At 41.2% G+C, this 18,110-nt stretch overlaps 1 protein-coding gene across 4 annotated transcripts in view; it reads right to left on the bottom strand.

The window, feature by feature from the left end:
* Positions 1-18,110, bottom strand: part of LOC118771118 (semaphorin-5A-like) — a 67,496-nt gene that overhangs the window by 31,255 nt on the left and 18,131 nt on the right. For all 4 annotated transcript variants that reach the window (XR_005004600.1, XM_036519000.1, XM_036519002.1 and 1 more), the window contains exons 3-6: positions 14,689-14,788; positions 11,398-11,443; positions 3,585-3,647; positions 2,822-2,920 (exon numbers count right to left, since the gene is read on the bottom strand). Coding sequence is in view for 3 of the 4 variants with exons in the window: in XM_036519000.1 (XP_036374893.1) it covers positions 2,822-2,920; positions 3,585-3,647; positions 11,398-11,443; positions 14,689-14,788 (308 nt within the window). In the remaining variant the exon portion in view is untranslated. The remainder of the gene's footprint in view (positions 1-2,821; positions 2,921-3,584; positions 3,648-11,397; positions 11,444-14,688; positions 14,789-18,110) is intronic.

Raw genomic sequence — 18,110 nt, 5'->3', positions numbered from 1 at the left:
ATAATGCCAAGGTGCACAGAGCAACATTATTCACTCCGCTTTTATTGAGATGATCCGTTTCCTGGTTCCTGTTATCAGTGGTATTTCACGACCAAAATGCTGTCAACGTGACCTCCAAAACAAATATATCTTATACATATAGAGCGCCTTTGGTATTTATTCACACCTGATTACTTAGGAAAAGCGATATAACAAGAAAAAATGTATCAAATATTTTTCTCTCTATATATCTTTATGTTATACTTTAATCTTACTAGCACTGCAGAGAACAAAGTCATATATTTCACAAATGAATCATTTTAATCCAGATATCACAAGGGCCACATTTACTCCCTTGTACTTATTGTTTTGTAAATTCTCTTCTTACATGGATTATCCTGACATGATGCCTCTTGTGGTGCGTTGTAAGTTTTTGGCACCGGCAGGGGGCTTTTTAACCAGGATTGGTACAGGTCTTTAAGATTGCTTGGTTTTCAGTTGTGAACTGCTTTCTTGAATTTGTACCACAATTGTTCAATTGGATTGAGGTCTAGAGATTGAGTTGAGCCAGTTGAGAGTATGTATTTTGTACTCAGTTAACCATTTCTTTGATAATTAGGATACTTTCTTTGGATCATTTTCAAGTTAGAATGTCCATTTTTCTGCCAAAAAGCTTTGGGCCAAAATGTCATGGAATGTGTTGAAGTTCATTACTGCATCTGTCTTAACAAGGGCTCCATCACCATTTTTACGCCAAACAAAACCGCGTTGACTGTGTCCAGAAGAGCTCAAGTTTTGTTTCATTTGACCGCAAGACATACCTCATACTGTGATTCTGATGTAGTTCAACAAACTCCTAGTTCCCTCTCTTCTGGTTTACCTTCAAGGAGGCCTTCCCTCCACAATACCACATTCATGCAGGCAAAACTGAATGGTACCTTAAAATGTGTTGCCTTTCTCCCCCCTTGTTACGAAACAGTGTTCAGTACCGACAGGGTTAACTCATTTTTCTACATATGCTTGATGCTATGCATAACTCCAAGCTAAACTTACAACAATATCCAACATACTCAGCCCAGGGAGCTGCTGTTCATCCTCTGGAAACAGCCAGATGCAGTTCCAAGGACATCTTGAGCAACGCAGAGGAATAGCAATAATAAATAAGATAAGGCTGCCACATTGGCTGTTGAGTGGTGTGGGCTGGGTACTTTACTTGCTATAAATATCATGCTTTAAAACTATCATTCTGAAATACTCGTCTGGCTTGTGGCTGAGGCACTCTCCCCTACGCTGCATTGGTGGATAAACTTTGTCTTTGAAGTGGGAATCCTAGACTTGCAGGTGGTAACTGAAGATCTGAGTTTGGGACCTAACAGTGTATTAGACTTGTCCCACGGTGAAAACCACTGGATTTGCCTTAGAGCAAGGCAAATGCAATTGTCCAATATGTGCACATGCCCAACTACTTTCTGCACTACAAGTCCCAAAATACACCGGGAGGCAGAGCAAAATGCAATAGGTACTTCTCTCTGATGCTGTCTGATCACCCCACAGGTGCCCCAAGAAGTCACAGAGTGTTGAGAGCAACGTGATGCAGGGACCCGGGCCAACTTCCCCACCTCTACCCCCAGCGGGGCGAAGCCAAGCTGTTCTGTTGCTATGGGCTCCAATTCATTGTCGGCAGATGACACGGCCATGTTCAAAACTAAACCGTAGGGCTTAGTCTGTTCCAAGCACCTCAACTGTCTGCGCCACTCGGGAGCCCCTTGAAGGGTACTTTCTGACACCTTGCATCCTGAAGATGGCAGTTTGTTATGACAATCTGTTGCCTTTGTATTTCCAGTGGCTTCCCAAGCCATCTGCATCAAAAACGTTCGTGACAAAAAACACTGGCATCTTCTTCCTGGCAGGGTTGCCACTGTATCGGTAGCCTTACATTTCTTTTAATGGACACTACAGTAGAAAACGGCTCAGTTTTTTCTGAATTACTGATATGAATTCCTTTTATCCATTTCTTTTACATCCAGTCTTTGGAGATATTGCTGCCCTTATTCTTGCTGATGTATGCTACTAATTAATTCACCTGCTTGTTATTGTACATCCTTTTAAACTGCGCATAACATATGCTAACACACAGTATACATATTCATTTTCAGTTTTGTCCTATAAGCTGTGGTTTCTACACCGCAATAGCTGTCTGAAGCCATAAATAACATTCGATGTTTTTTTGATGTGCCGAACTGCACACCTGAGTGTGAAAGTCACTCTGACCCTTATTTAAATCTATCAGTCCCTTATCAAAATGATGAATAGACACCCCTGAAGAAATATGTCACACGAGCACTCTTGGCTTTCCAAAGGTGACAGGGATCGGCCCTCTAATTTGTCTCAGCCGTTTCCTGGAATGCTCCCATTTAAATGTCAAAGCAGCGAGACGTACCTCTTGAAACCGTCAATTTGTGACGCTAATCGCAGTCTTTCTGATCAATGGAAAATCACTGAGGGAAAGCCTTTCAGACAGATGCATTCACTAACAGATCTCAACAAAGGCTCCTTATTTGTGAGATTGGCCTACACTACACAGGTAATGGGCTCTGTGGCTTTATAATCTGTAATCATAGCCGATATCAAAGTAAATAAAGCAAAACATGAACACTGTCAGGGTGAGTGAAATGTCTCAATAATGATAAAAGTCCAACATTGATGACTCTCAAAACTCTTGTTAAATAGGGCTGTTTCAGTCACATACACTGTACTGATGCCTCTGCTACAACACTAGATTCATCTCCAACAGCCTGTCTAGAGCAGGATGGTGAAAATTAGAGCAAGATATCGCCATTACCGTGCGGTTGGTGCAAATGGGGGTGAACGCATTGGTCCCACAGGTGAACAGCCTGTCCCCGTTAACGAGTAGGACACGGATGTAATTTTGGCACTCCTCCTGCACAGAGACGGAGGGGAAGAGAGAACGAGAAAGAGAGAGACGGGCAGAGTGAGAGAGAGAGAGAGGAAGAAATGATGAGAGTTTGTTAGGTTCATCAGGAACTAGCCAGATTAAAGGAGCAGGAGAGATGATCGGTGACCCACAAGTCACTTACCACAAGTCACCATATTCACTGCTCAGTCCTCTTCTTCTGTTGTTTTCTATTTACAATCTCAAAAACAGTTGTCATTTTTTCCCTTAAGCACCTGGCTTTCTGCTCTCTTGTTATATCTGGTCAATGTTTTTTAAATGAACTGCGTTTACAGTATAGCATGACTGTTATCAACCCCTTTGTGAGCCAAACAAAAAGATCCACTGTTAGAATACCAAAAGAAATGTGCGAAATTGAATCTGTATGTTTTGAGATCTATTTTTAAAGCACGCTAAGAAATTAAAGCAATTTCATTCCTCATTTAACATAAAGAGTTCCGCAGTCAAGGGAATGAAGCGAAATTAGTTAATACGGTAATTACATGCACACATGAACTCAAGGACTTCCCAGGTCCACCTGAACCCAAGTACTAAAGGACCCGAGGCTCAGCTCATATCCTAAGGGGTTTTCAGATGCAAAACAGTCAGGTGCTTGTAGAGCTGGTGTGGCTCAGGCACATGATTGGCTCACCTCTGACTTCCCCCGACTGAAGCAGGCTGCCTTGGTGAACTCATCGCTCTGCCAGTGCACCCCCTGCCCAGAGGGAAAAAAAAACATTTTCATGTCACACTTTCCATTTGCGGGTCACAACATCTGCACTAACAACAACCAACGCAACGGACGGAAGGCAATTGTCTCTCATTTCATTCTCATTAAGCGGGTGCTCTTATCCAGAGTGACTCTCTTACAGCGTGAGTACAAAGTGTACCTGATGAAATGACACACAACCAGGACGCCGCTAACCATATTCAGACCTGCGTCAGCTGCGAACTCGGCACAGAGGCTGCAAGCGCATACTCCTTTCAACACGCAAGGTGTTAATCAAGGATTGAAAGAAAGTTACATTTTTTATGCTATTGAGCTTTTAGACAGGCACGGGTTGCACATCACTGCTTCGAATATATCGGAAAATCCATTTCCCTACGGGAGGCATTATTCAGACGCATAAATAAAGGAAATTACTCTGTCGTCTATTAATCCAAACAAATTCAGTGACTGAATGTGGCAAGACAAATATCCCTCTCTGTAGATTCTGTTCCATACTGTTCTATTCTGATCTAGTCTCAATAATGCATTAGAAATGTTCTTAAATTGACTGATTCAGTATAAAATATATGGAAAAATGTATACAGGAGCTGACATATCCGTCATCTTAACCTGCCACATTCCTACTGAATATAAAGCCTTTAAACTGAAGTTTCATAAAATGTTTGAAAGTTAATTTTCCACAGACCTCAGCCTGCTCGGTTTTTCATGACCAAAAAGAAAAACATGACTACCTGATACCTTGCCATCTGCAGATTGATTTCCAAACCAGTTTCACCAGGGACACACAGTACAGCCAATACAGTATATCGTGACTAAAATGGCAGTTTTGGCAATGGCAATTCTGCTCTTACGCAGTTCAAAAAAGCTCCCTAAAGTGTCTTTAAAGACAAAGAGACAGGAATACAGGGGCAATACCAAGCTGTGAATGATGGAGGCTGACAACCTAGTCTATCTGCAGGTAATCCAGAAAACAAGGAGGGGCTTCAGCATGTTCAAACCTTGGTGCATCCATGCTAAAACCGTATGCTTACATAATGACAGGTCTTGTCGACCACACTTATCAGTGATAATTTTTTGCTTATGAGCGCCTAGAAGTTTCAAGTCGATTTCTGCTGGGTCAGCACATTTTCTCCAGATTTGCACTCAACAAAAGGTTTCTTGATGAGAGGAATAATCAACAGTTGATGAATGTATGGCACAAGATGTTGTGCAGGTTCATCAAAACAGTATTTTTAGCCCGTTTTCGGACACCAGTTAGTCCTGTTGATCAGTTTTGTCTTAATATCAGAATATACTTTATTATATAGCAATTTTCAGTGAAAAGCAAGTTTTTACTGATATCATTGAACTGAAATATGTTTTTTTATAATTACAAATAAAATACCTGGATGCTTTCAGTCTTATGGACAAGAACAAAAGTATTCAGAGTATTTAATCGCACTGAAAACAGTGAAAATGACAACCATTGCTCTTCTTCATGAACATTTGTATACTTTACATCAACATGACAAGCTCCTCCATGGTACATCTAGTCTATGTGTGTGTGTGTGTGTGCGTGTATGTGTGCGTGTGTGTGAGCTGGCACGCCTGAGTGAGGTGTTGCTGGACAAGCGAGTGGGCAGGTGTGTGGAACTGGGGACCCAGCCTATTTATACAGGACACTCCATCCATGAGGGCCACCGGGCTGAGAGAGGCCACAGCGGTGTACCTGCATTGCTGCAGGCCTCTGGACTCCATCACAGGGCCTCCCCAGACACCAGGCCCGACTCTTACCACGGAGCTCCAATCAAACGCAGAGGGAACGAATTGTACTTTTCATACAAACAGAAAAGGAAAATCAGTAAAAAACACCACAGGCAGCCAGTAGCAATCTGATGTCTGTGTCAGAGTGTTCTCTACTACCAGAAGTCTGGAAGTAGGCGCAGTTGTCAAGAACTCTGTTTTTTTTCCGAAATGTACTTTACCATCCAGATGATTTCCCACTCAATCATGTCCAATAATGTCTAGGACGGGGATTGACGAAATTGATGAAATTGACTACAGAGATCGCAGTGGCTTTCTTCTGCGCAATACGGCACACAATCATTGCCAGCTGTCGAGCTACAAGAACCAGAGCGATGCCTTGACTCAATTGAAGGCCACTTGCGCATGAATGGGCCATCAGCTGAAATCACTCCCATTAGCCAATTACGCCCAATCACGTCCAATTACAAGCACAGCCTGTTCCTCTCTCTGTTCAGCCTCCTGTTCAAACGGTGACAAATAGAGGAGGAACAGACCTTACCTATGATATTTATCCCGAAACTGCTTTTGATGGTTTTGCACAGTTAACAAGAACGCTTGCCGATTTAAACAGGAAACACCCACCAGCAGCTAATATCACTTCAGCTGATTGCATCATACATGGAAACTCTTCCTTTGTCCACCTCACATTAAGTAAATTTACCTATCACAAAAGGTTTTAAGTTAAAACCCAATCTCTAATCTCTCTCAAATAATTAAGTTATAGTCTAATAGCTTTGTTAAAAAGATGTAGTGCATGTTAAAATAACTGAACAAGAAGTACACAAAGGTGAAGCTGTCACATTAGCCCCAGGAGCAGGAAATGGGAACCAATGGATGACCTTTACCAGTTTTGGACAAGCTTTCAGTCAGCAAAAGCAGGGTCAGAAAACTTATCCTTTTCAAGACAAGCGAGAGCCTTCCCTCTTTAACCCTTTTGCACATATGGTCAAACCGCTGTGATTACCCGCTTTCGCGTGTACAGTGAAACTGGTGTGATCAGCTCTTTCGCATGTACAGTCACACTGGTGTGATTAGAACACTAGATTGGAAAAATCAGAAAAATTCTAGCTAACATTACCTTTGAGGAAACAGTGATTTAGTAGTATAACAAATATAGAAGTATAGCAAGTGCAGCAGTGAAAACTATGAGAACGCTAATTAAAACATAACGAACTATGTAACGGAACACATGGGCTACATAGCATAAAATAAGTCACGCTGGGTGGCAGTTGGAATATTTTAGAACTTTGGTACAAAAGGGTGAAAACTAACTGGCCATCCCTGCTTCCCAATGCACCGCGTAGTGTCTGTGCATTTTTATTCTTTCAGACAACATGGTCTGCAATTCCAATACAGCCCTGCGTCCTCCAATCGATGAGCCACAGACTGCACCAGGATTCCGGGCTGGGTTTGAGCAGACCGCGGAGGCCGGAGCCTGCTTATGCAGTCCTCAGAGGTGCGGAGGGAGATGGTCTGAGGTGTCCGGGAGCACACAGGCATCCTCCAGGACAGCTAGTCACTGCCATCGTGGGCAGCGGGAGTCCGAGCACTGCAGCAGCAGATTCAGCTGAGGCGAACAGGACTCAACATCCATGACAGAAACACCTGCAGAGCCAGACTGGAGCAGAAACCACCTCTCCTATCTGGGGATAGTGTGTATGTACAGTGTGTATGCGTGTGTGGAGGAAGGGAAGCCAACAGGTGGGGTCATGGGAGTGGGGGTGAATATCTAGGTTGGAGACGGTCATATTACACCTCATTTTGAATATACAATTATGATTCTACATATTTATCACGCCTGCTTTTCCTTTGTTTATCTTGCAGAGAGTTGGCACAGTCAAACAGAAATATTGAAGTTTAATTTGGTTTAACAGCACTGTTCAGGTAAGGCAAACATTGATTTCCCACCTTTATCTCTTTAGGTTCTTGTGCTTCTTGTTTCTATATTAAGACTCAAACATTTCATGTCTAATTGTGCTGTAAAATGTCTCCATTCCAGAGAAATTACTGCTATGCACAAAATATCTTTGAATTCTTACTTGTCTGAATAACATGCAATTTATTGTTATTGCTGCTAGGTCATAAATCTGGATTTAAAATGAGGCATTTTTACTAATATGAAATAATTAGAGTGATATTCCAGTGTTAAATTTAAGCTGTTATTTGAGGTTTTAGCCCTATTAAATATAGCAACAACAACAGAAACACAGACATTAATTTTGTTCTATGCCAGTATAAACCTTTTCAGATAAAGATTTTGCCTTGCTTATCTAAAATCCTAATAGTAAAATGCAAAGCCAACATTTCCTTAGAGATGCCTGTTTTCTCTCTTCATCACTATGAATTGCAATTTCTTCAGATTACTCATTCTGATCATTTACTAACGACCTCTACATGAAATTAATCTGAGATAAAGTTGGCACTCTTGCATTTCAAATAAATGGTTTTTTTTCTGCATGATAAGACAGGACAAAGAGAAGGTTTCCTGGCTGATCCACCAGTTTCCCTTTAGAGGTCTGTGTTTAAAAGACATCTATACCCTATTCCCAAGGGTAAAAGTAAACCCAGGGAAAAAACATTGGTTGGACAACTCAAGCGCTAAAAGATGAGCCTTCTAAGGGCTTTCCACTACTAAGTGTGTACCTCTTTGCCCAGCTAAATCCCTGGGGCACATTTTCCAAAAATGTACCCTATTTCCAGTAAAAATCAGAATTTCACACTCCATTGAGATATACATGAGAAATGATAACTATAAGGCAAACCCAAGATGATTCTTCAGAGAACGACCGTTGGCACCCTTGAGAAAGTTTCGGGGTCATTTCAAGGGTCGCCCAGGCCTTTTATTTGATGTGAAAGTAGTGTAAATCTGGCAACAAATAGCGCTGCAGAAAAATGTTTACTTTTTGATCTGGGTGCCTGGCCCTCATCAGAACCCTAAATCCCTGTGCTAGGGGCCATCAGAGGGGGGAGAGGAGCAGATGGGACACAGCACGGACACAGACAGGCAATCTAACGGCCAGTTGGAAGCTACAGACATTGTAGAAGACCTTGGCTTGGGGAATTTCCCTTTATCAAGACAAACAGGTCTCATAATAACAAAGAACATGTACGCACACACACACACACACACAGACACACACACACGCACACACACACACACACACACACACACACACACACAAATACATACACACACACATGCAAACATGCATGCACACACACAGACACACACACGCAAATACACGCACACACACACACACACACACAAATACATATACACACACACACGCACACACATATGCAAACATGCATGCACACACACATATACCCATACAAACACACATGGGCATGCGCATCAGCATAAGAATAAAAATATTTTTGGTTGGGAGTTTTGTATTTTCTTTTACCAGGAAGCAAACCTGCTTTTCTACAATGTAAATGAAAGTTTAAGCGTCACATCATATTAATGAGTACCAGAAATAAAAATGCAAACAAATCTGAAGAAAATTCATTATTCCTTTGGTCGTTCCATTTGATATTTCTACTTCAAAAAGACAGGGAAATGACTTGCAGCTAGACAATGCTGTTTTTGCTGGAGTTCGATACGATTCATTGCTTTGTTATGAATTGTTCCCTATACAAATTTTAGCAAAGCACAGAGCTAACAGATAATGAATTACCCCAGAAAACCCAACAGTCACATTTAGTCAGAGCTTTACCTAAAATTATAAATAAATTCCAACAAAACAAATATGGACCAACATTCTGCCTTTTGGAAATCCAATGGAAGCTTCTGGAACTGTACCATGGCCTATACAGTATTACCTGGAGTGTAAAAACAGATATCACATAGAAGAGATTCATCAGTCGCACACCTCAACACGGGTAAGGTCAGACAGCCCTCTGAAAATTGCAGGCAAGCGGTCATTGATTTCCACAGGCTGGGATATGGCCATAAAGGAATTCATAAAAAGCCAAATACCACATCCTAGTACCAAGAAATTTAAGGCTAACAACCCTGCCAGGAAGAGTGTGTCTTGCCACCATGACTGTGAAATAAGTCATTTAGAAGGCTATAAACCAAAACTGTAAATTAAAAGAAAACAGTCTGAGACCTCTAAAACAAACTAGGTTTCAGGATACAAAGTATCAAAATGTACCATTCGAATGGGGCAACCTGAACTCGCCATGCTGGATCTGACCTGTTAGCTTGTCTCGTGGTTTGATTAAATGAAAACTGACACACACATCCGTATTATCTTTAACGCAAAAGGGTGAAATTTGTGTTTAGGAAAAAAAAAAAAAAAACTAACTTAGCCATCTCAATCCTAATAACCAAACTCAATCAAATATTTGTGGTTTGAACTCAGGAAAGGAGATCTAAAAGACCTAGAGGAATTCTGTTTGGCGAAATGGTAAAAGGTTCCCCTTCGAAGTGCCAGAGCCTTCCATAACACTACAGGGAACATTTTACAAATGCAATCCACGCCACGGGAGGATCTGCAAAATAATTATTACAGAGGTGTGAATAAACGTGACCCTGGTGTTTTCTGGAATACATGAATTATTTTTAACAATATGACTTAACTCTGCAATGCTATTGAGATTAAATCTGATATCTATCCATCTGCCTATATTTTAATTACATCTTAAGCACACTTTGAAAAGAATTTTCCTTTACATATATTTGCATATATTTCAATAATCACATTAAAACAAAGTGTAAATTCTCATAGACACTATGTGAAATATGTACAAAAATTGGTGGACCTTGACAGCTATATAATTTGGATAGCATTTCACGTGATCTTTTAAAGTTTTTGTATTAAGCCACACAAGCATTAAAGCATTTCTTTTCATTTAAGTGGATTTGTTAATCAATCAATCAGCATGCAGGAATCCAGATCTTTTTTTATCACACCAGAAATGACTGCACTATTTTTAAATCTAAATTCTAATGTAATGCCACCCCAACTCACCTAACCCAACCCACAACTGAGTGCAGAGCCAGTGTAGCATTTGCCAATCCAAGCTGTGGTTGTAAATGTGACCTTCAGAGTCTGAGGTAGCACCACAGCATCCATTCTTTTCTAAGTGTGAGTCAGCTGACACTAGCTTCACTTCTGCCAACCTGGCACCTCTGTAATTTGCAACCAAATTGGTAGTTTCAGAGTACACCTACAACATCTCCTCTTGTCCTACTTGTCTGACAAGTACAAGGAAGAACAAGCAGAAGAAGAGAGAAAAGGAGACAGAGATAGAGAGAGACAGTCAGAGAAGGAGAGAAAGAGAGGGAGAGAGAGAGAAAGAGGAGAGAGAGGAAGAGAAAGAGATAGAAGCAAAATACTATGATGCAAACCAAACACTCTGTGGAACACTGGGACAAACACAAAAGAAAGTTGACTTCTATCAGGTCCTTAAACATGACTACATGCTAGCTGATTATTTCTTCGGAGTCAGAGATACTAAGCAGAAATAGATCCACCCCAAATACTGGCTCAGTGGTCACAGCCTGGCTGTTATATTGAGATACGTAGACTGATATATAAAAAGCACATGTAGGCCAAAGGACGAAAGGTCATGTTGTCAATGTGAGACAGATGAGGTGGTGCTTGATGGATACACCACTGTATGACCTCCTACATAGTGAAAAATACTCAAAATTAGCAGATATTTATGTTTACAGGTTTGAAATATTCCTCCCTACTCCAAAATACAAATTAATAACAAAGTTGGAATGGCTGCCTCATATTAGCAGCATGTCACATTGATATGAAAGGACTGAAACTGTCAGTATTATTTATGAATTATCATTGTTACTGTGTTAACTGTTTCTTTTCACAACTTACTTGTTTAGACAATACCTTACAGTGTATGGACCTCGCAATAAAACAAATCTGAATAGAAATAAACTGAGAGAGAGAGGGAGAGAGAGAGAGTTAGTTCAGACCTGAATCAATGACAAGTCCTCCAAACTCAGTCTGAAGAGGTGGTTTCTGAAAGAGAGAAAAATTATACATATGTATGATGTTTCTGCAGATTATGGAGATTGGACATGGACGCACTTTCAATATTTCTCCTCTTTTTCCTTTCTGATTGCCTTTCCTGCAACTGAAATACATATAGGCTGTGTGTAAGTGTGTGTGTGTGCGTCTGTGTTTGTGTGTGTGAATGTGCCTGTGTGCATATGTGCGCGTGTGTGTGTGTGGGTACGTGATTGTACTGGATTATATAACTGGTACATAAACAGACTGTCCCAATAGCCCAGAAACTAGAAGCATGCTTCATCCAGTCAGCCAGGAACATTGTACACAAACGTTCAATTAAAATGTAGCTAGCTAGCTCCATGTGGGGTGCTCAAATGAGAAAGGCTTCTTAGACTTAGATTATTATGGTGCCATTGCTAAAGCTTTAACTACTTCAAAGTATATTGAGTCGAGTAAAACTACTGCGAAGTACATTGAGTCGAACTATTTCGGTCACATCTTGAGTAAATTTAAATGAATTCAATACTCCCTGCCAGAACAACTTTCAGGACATACTGCTACCTATCCAATCCAATAAATATCCAATAAAAAAGATCTACTGTTCCCCATAGAGTACCCCCCTGAAATCTCCTTACCACCATCCAAAAAAAGAGAAGTCAAAAAGTCAAAATGCAAAAAAATCAGCCAATTGGTCCATAATGCTCATCTTGGCCTCTGACTTTTGTATAATTTACCCATCTGTTTTTTACCACTACACCACTAGTTTGGCATCATGATAGCTGCAAATAGATCTGGCCATGATTTAACCCTTTCCTCTTTTATTTTTAGAAGGACAATACAATGTCATTGCCAATCAATGAATGAAGCAGTCGAATTTCATTAAATCATGCACTCAAAAATTGGTGGACTATATTGCTAATAGGCCTGCTAGGGAGATGGAAATGTACCTCTCTGATTTCTCCACCCCTCTGCCTGACAGATTAAATGAGTCCCAACACTACATTTCCCACAAGGCATCTCAATATGTAGTCCTTCATTCATTGATAAAATGGCTATAAACTGGTTAGAGACCTGGGCAGAAGCTTAGATATGGGGAGATTAGAGAGGGTGTGGACTGTGTATTTGGTGTATATCAGTAGGTGTGTACATTCTCCCCCTCTGAAACTCCTCATGAAACCAGGAGCAGGCATTTCTGCTCTGAGGCATCCCCATCTACCTTATCAGCGTTCCACAAATAAGCCAAAACAAGCTTTTAAACCCCAATGACACAAAGGCCTTCATTCAATGCAACTGCAGAGCACTGTCCTCAAATCTGAGTAATTTAAGCACACGCTTCCTTCCTCTGATTAGTTTTCGTATTAAAGCTTTTTTTGTCATTTCCGTTTCCATTTCCATCCCTGACGTAAATGAAAAATGTCTCCAATTTACCCTGTGAAACAGGAAACAGACATTGTACTGAAACACAAATGGAATGCCCTTATCAGTTAAAAGTCCCCCCTTCTCCCCCTTCAGCGTTTTTTTCATAAAGTTAATTTAGTCAGGCCCAGCATGTTCTCCTGTTGCCCCCACTGGCCTCCCTCTACTTCAATATAAAATACATTACCCAGTCCTACAGCGCCGTCTCCCTCAAATCTGTCTCTGCTTTCCCCTCTCTTAAAATCCCGGATATCTCGCATGTTCATTGTAATAGAACCTGCGCTGACAACCGAGGCTATTAGTAGCGAGTGACTGAAACTGCGAGATCTTTAGCGGTCAGCCAGTCCCCTTTGAGAAAATTACTCAGAGCGGAAAAGGGGCCGCGTCGCTGCGGGGCAATGCTGAGAGCGCTAAATTACAGCTGATGGTGTCGACAGAGACCATTAGCATCAAGTCCACCCTCTGCCCATCACCATTCAAACAGCTGCCGTCCTGGAGAGGGAAGCCATGCCAGCTTTTAAGCAGGAAATCCTCCAGCGTAAATGCATAATAACTACTGTTTAACTACTGCACATCTGACACATATTTTCAAGTAATTAATGCTTCAGTACAAGGTCGCCAGCATTAATTCAGCATAAATGATCAAATGTGATTAAGAAGGAATGGGATGAGAACCACAAACATCTCCAGCAATCTGTGACCTGGGATTGCCTTGGTTACTTTTTGAGGTTGCAAACTTTTTCAACCTTGAAGTGATTACATTATAATGATACTTAATATTAAGGGTCATCAAAATGGTGACTGTTTTATTCTGAAAGTATGTTTTTGCTTGTCTTTAAGAGGTTTATATGAAAGATGCTTTTTCAGTTTATCGTCAGGGGACAGATTTCACAATCGACTTCATTCGGCTTCTCAAGCAAAAAAAACTAGCTTTTAAATGTATCCTTTCTGTCAACGGAGGCTCTCTGTTGGTAAAGTGCTTCTTGAAGCTTGACAGTACAGAGGGGAAAAATACACAGACTGAACTCTTGTAGTCATCTTTCACAATGCTTCTCTTATGCTTTCCCTTATCTCTTGTTAAAACAAAACGAAAATGGCTAAAGAATGAATAAAAAAGGGGTTTCATCTTTACTACTGAGGGAAAAAATCTGCCTGTTTTAGCAGGCATTGACATGGTAGGCATCCAGAAATCCTTCCAGTCGTCTTCTATCAAGTGTAAATAAGGCAATGGAGCTGGTCAAGGACATGGCATACACGACTACACTGAAATCCACTCATCAAAGTGGAGTAAAATCGAGTGGCTTTTGGTTGCTTATACATATGTAGCTTCTTTCTGGTCACACATCATAAATATTAATAACAGCAACAACCTCTGGGTACTCATTGCATCAGCTTTGATGATGACTTTGCAAAACAGAATGAATGAAGTCTGAATTTCTTTTGTAGGTACTGTACACTCATATTTCTAAAGCTGGGACGATGAAGGGAATCCCTTAAAGAATTATAACACATGCACAAACCTTTCACATATTTCATCTGAATTACTGTTTAACAACTTGTGTGACCTGCAGGGAACTTACTCTTAGCTGATTATGAAAGCAACCTTTTCAGGCAAGGTTTATCAGGAAAACTGATTCAACTGGATTTCTGCAGTGTTGAATTATCACAGCTCTGACACGTGTAAACAAGACAAAGTTATATCCATTATAAAATGTTATGAGCACTTTATCAAGGTGAAAAAAACAAAAGTACAATGAAAATAACTGTGGGAAATTTCAGGGCACTCAAATTTCAGAAATCAATATCACATTTTGCAAAGAGAGAGGGGCACTAGTCACCTGGCTCCTACAATCAGCTCCTCGTGTCCGGGGTCAAAGGTCAGCTGGGAATAGTCCACCGTGCCTTCTGCCCTGAACCTATGGATCCATGGCTCGACTTCTGCAACAGGAGATGGAGAGAGAGAGAGAGAGAGAGAGAGAGAGAGAGAGAGAGAGAGACAGAGAGAGAGAGAGAGACAGAGAGAAAGAAAGAGAATGAGAGAGAGAGCGAGAAAGAGAGAGTCAGACAGGCAGTGAGAGGTTGAGAAGTTAATGGAGCTGAACTGGCAGGGAATGTGTGTGGCCTGGGAGAGCTGATTAAACCCTATCTAACGCAGAGCACACAGGCCAGGCTGTCATTGCCGCATCCTCCTGCCTCTCCCCCAGGGGAAAAGCTCACACGCCGGTCGCTACCAGGCACTCTGACAGCAGCTCTGACACTGTCTCACCTTGGCGCCGGGCCATACCAACCCATTGCTGGGGGTGGGGGGGGGGGGCATCGAAGACTTTTGGTGGTGGATGAGAGGAGATGTGTCTCTTTCACTTGTCGCTGTGGCTTGAAAGCCATTTTTGTTACCCAGTCAGAATCCCTGCTTTCTTCTCCAAAACCCTCTTGACAGAAAATTTACCCATTTAGCAAGATAAGATATTTAAAATGGTTTTAAGACACATACTATTGTCATTTTTCTAAATGTCACTAGTGTGGCACAATGGTTCAGTACCGGTAATAGTAAGGGTGCAGGTTTGAATCCTCAGAGAGGCATAGTTGTTGTAGCCTTGAGAATGGAACTTAAATTGCTTTAGTAAACTGTCTTGCTGTGCAAATGGATAACATGTGAAAAATCAGAGACACAAGCTAGCCTTGATAAATACTGTAACATGATGAAAAGCATGTTAGCGTCTATGGTCTGAGTTTGGTCCCAGCCGTGACATCAGATGATAGCAGTGGAACAAGATGGCTTCATTCTGCCATGGTGGGGAGTGGGCTTGCTTGGAAGGGTCTCCTCAGCTCACCGATCTCAGGCGATGGCTCATCAGCCACTTGCGAGTTGCTCAGATGACCTCAGTGGGAGTAGTGCCCACTTCGCTGTGGTGCATCATGGGGCTTGAAGTGTTAAACATAACCATTGGCTGTGTGTGAGTTTATCAGAGGATTTCACTCCTCTTTCCTCAGTGCATGACTGCAGAGGTTGCTGGGGTGAGACAAGCCTAAAGTGCAATTAGAAATTCCAACAGAGAGTTGCACAGGATGGAAAAAAACAGCAAAAACATAAATGCAACCAGAGAGAAAATTCCAGAAATTCACCTCACCTTCCAATTTTATAGTTTCCACACATATTAGTCACTGAGTCAACTGAAATTGCCTTAATATATCATAGCAAACTTGTAAAGGATTAGGCCTAAATTTGTCAGAGCAGAAAATCTATAGGCACATAACTGAACCACAGACAAAGCAATACGAAACAATTCACTATCTTTTAGTCTCCTGCCAAAGCTTACTGATAGTATCCTACACCGTTATCATTAATTAAAAACTGCCAAACTGTAATCATTAAGGACCTTAACTGCTGGGGTTTGTACGTGATAATTCAAACTCTATCTAACAAAATAATTACACTTACAAATATTTACTGCCTAAACATTTGTTAATTTAGGCAGAAAGTTTATCAAATTGCAAATTACAGCAAATTATACGTATGGTTGCTTGAATACCTTTTTCTGTTGGGATACAGCAATGGCTCTATCCTAGAATTCAGCAGGGGAAACAAAGTTTGGGATTAATTTTGCAGTGTGAGCAACAGGGTCATTTTTCATCAATAAGAAAGCTTGCGGTGCATACAGGAACCTCCCTCGCCCTGCAAAGGACATACACGTTCCCCAGCCTGCCTGCCACCCCTCCTAAAAATCTAAAATCACTGTGGGATCTCTTACTTTGCACCCAAAAACAGGTTTAGACTTAAGCAATAGTAGCATCTCTTCTGAAACACTTGATCACCCCTATATCCTGTGTATTTGTATGCTTGTTTTCACACTATAGAACACAGCACTGTGTAAACTGTGGTCACCACAGAGAGTGTTGTCTACAGTACAGTGCACGATTGCCTCTAACTATCTTGAAGTGAAAATGTTTGTTTCAACGTCCTAAAGGCCATATTATGAATGATATGAGTTAGTTTTAAGTTGCCCAGTGATTGGAGTGGTCAGCTAACTCAAAGCTATATCAAACAGCAATTTCACAGCATTTACAAAACCCCTTATAAGACACAGAGCTATATAGCTAGTTGGGAATCTGCAATTTAATTTTAAAGTTTTTGCATATTGACTGTCATCTTTTTATTGTTTTATGTCAGGTCTATCGCCCACCAGAAGTGCCAATTGTAAATGAGATGTTACCTGTCTGTTTTTTTTTTTTTCCTAACTTCAAACAGCATTCCCCAAGGCTCATAAATCACCTCCACCTGTACTCTATTTGTAGCTGAACTCAGTGGATAGCAGGCTTAAGGCTGTCTCTTTATTACTCATAAAATTATATTAACCCAAATTTCTATTATAGGCTTATGAGTATTTCATGTGTAGTCACCAGGTAGGGAAGTGTACTCAGAGGAAAGTGTTTAACTGGCCATATCAAGCACAGCCTGAGCCAATGGCCCTTGCAAGTCTGAATTATAAATGCTTGCTATCCAATCAAATGGTTTCCCTGGGATTAGAAGCCTCTGTTTTTTAACCACTACAAATCAATCTAACACATTATGTTTGATAAATGCCCTGTATGTTAAAGTATAAAACAAGCCCAAACAGTTATCAGTAACAGTGAGTTTTCACTTGACACAGGCATGTCTTGTGAGACTCTATGAGACATTTTTCCCTATGAACTAATAGTTGAGGAGTCAACAATGAGTGTCAAGTGGACATGTTATTTTATCCATTGCCTAGAGAATTCAAGACCACAAAGTCATGTCACCTCTGTGACCACTGCTTTAACCATACGACTTTGGTCAAATGTTTTACGTTATGAGCAGATCTTTCTTAGAAAACACTGTGATTCAAACGCACACCTTCACTCCAAAAATTGCACCTGCATCCCCAAGTCTCAGAGTCTGAAAACCTGGTTCTTGTGCACCATTAAAAGATCACTTTTACCCAGGACTTTATTTAATTAAGAACTTTCACATCACCCGGAGCATGTGTCACTGTCATTAGCGGTGCGCCATCCATCACTTGGCGACGGCCTCCGCCGGCTGCCTTATCACAGGCGAAACACCTTGATGGCTAATTAATTTCTCCGACCGAGGTCTAATTGTCTTGCTTGTTTACAGGTAGCGGGTGATGTCGACAGCGACCCCCCCCCCCGGGCTTCCCGCTCACCTGCGCTAATCCACGGGAACATCTGAACAGGCCGATAGCGACCGCTCGAAATTGCATCTGCGTTACTTGAGGAGGAA

The sequence above is a fragment of the Megalops cyprinoides genome, chromosome 24 (genome assembly GCF_013368585.1).
Source record: "Megalops cyprinoides isolate fMegCyp1 chromosome 24, fMegCyp1.pri, whole genome shotgun sequence".
Taxonomy (NCBI): domain Eukaryota; kingdom Metazoa; phylum Chordata; class Actinopteri; order Elopiformes; family Megalopidae; genus Megalops; species Megalops cyprinoides.
This window is presented reverse-complemented; position numbering and strand designations above follow the sequence as displayed.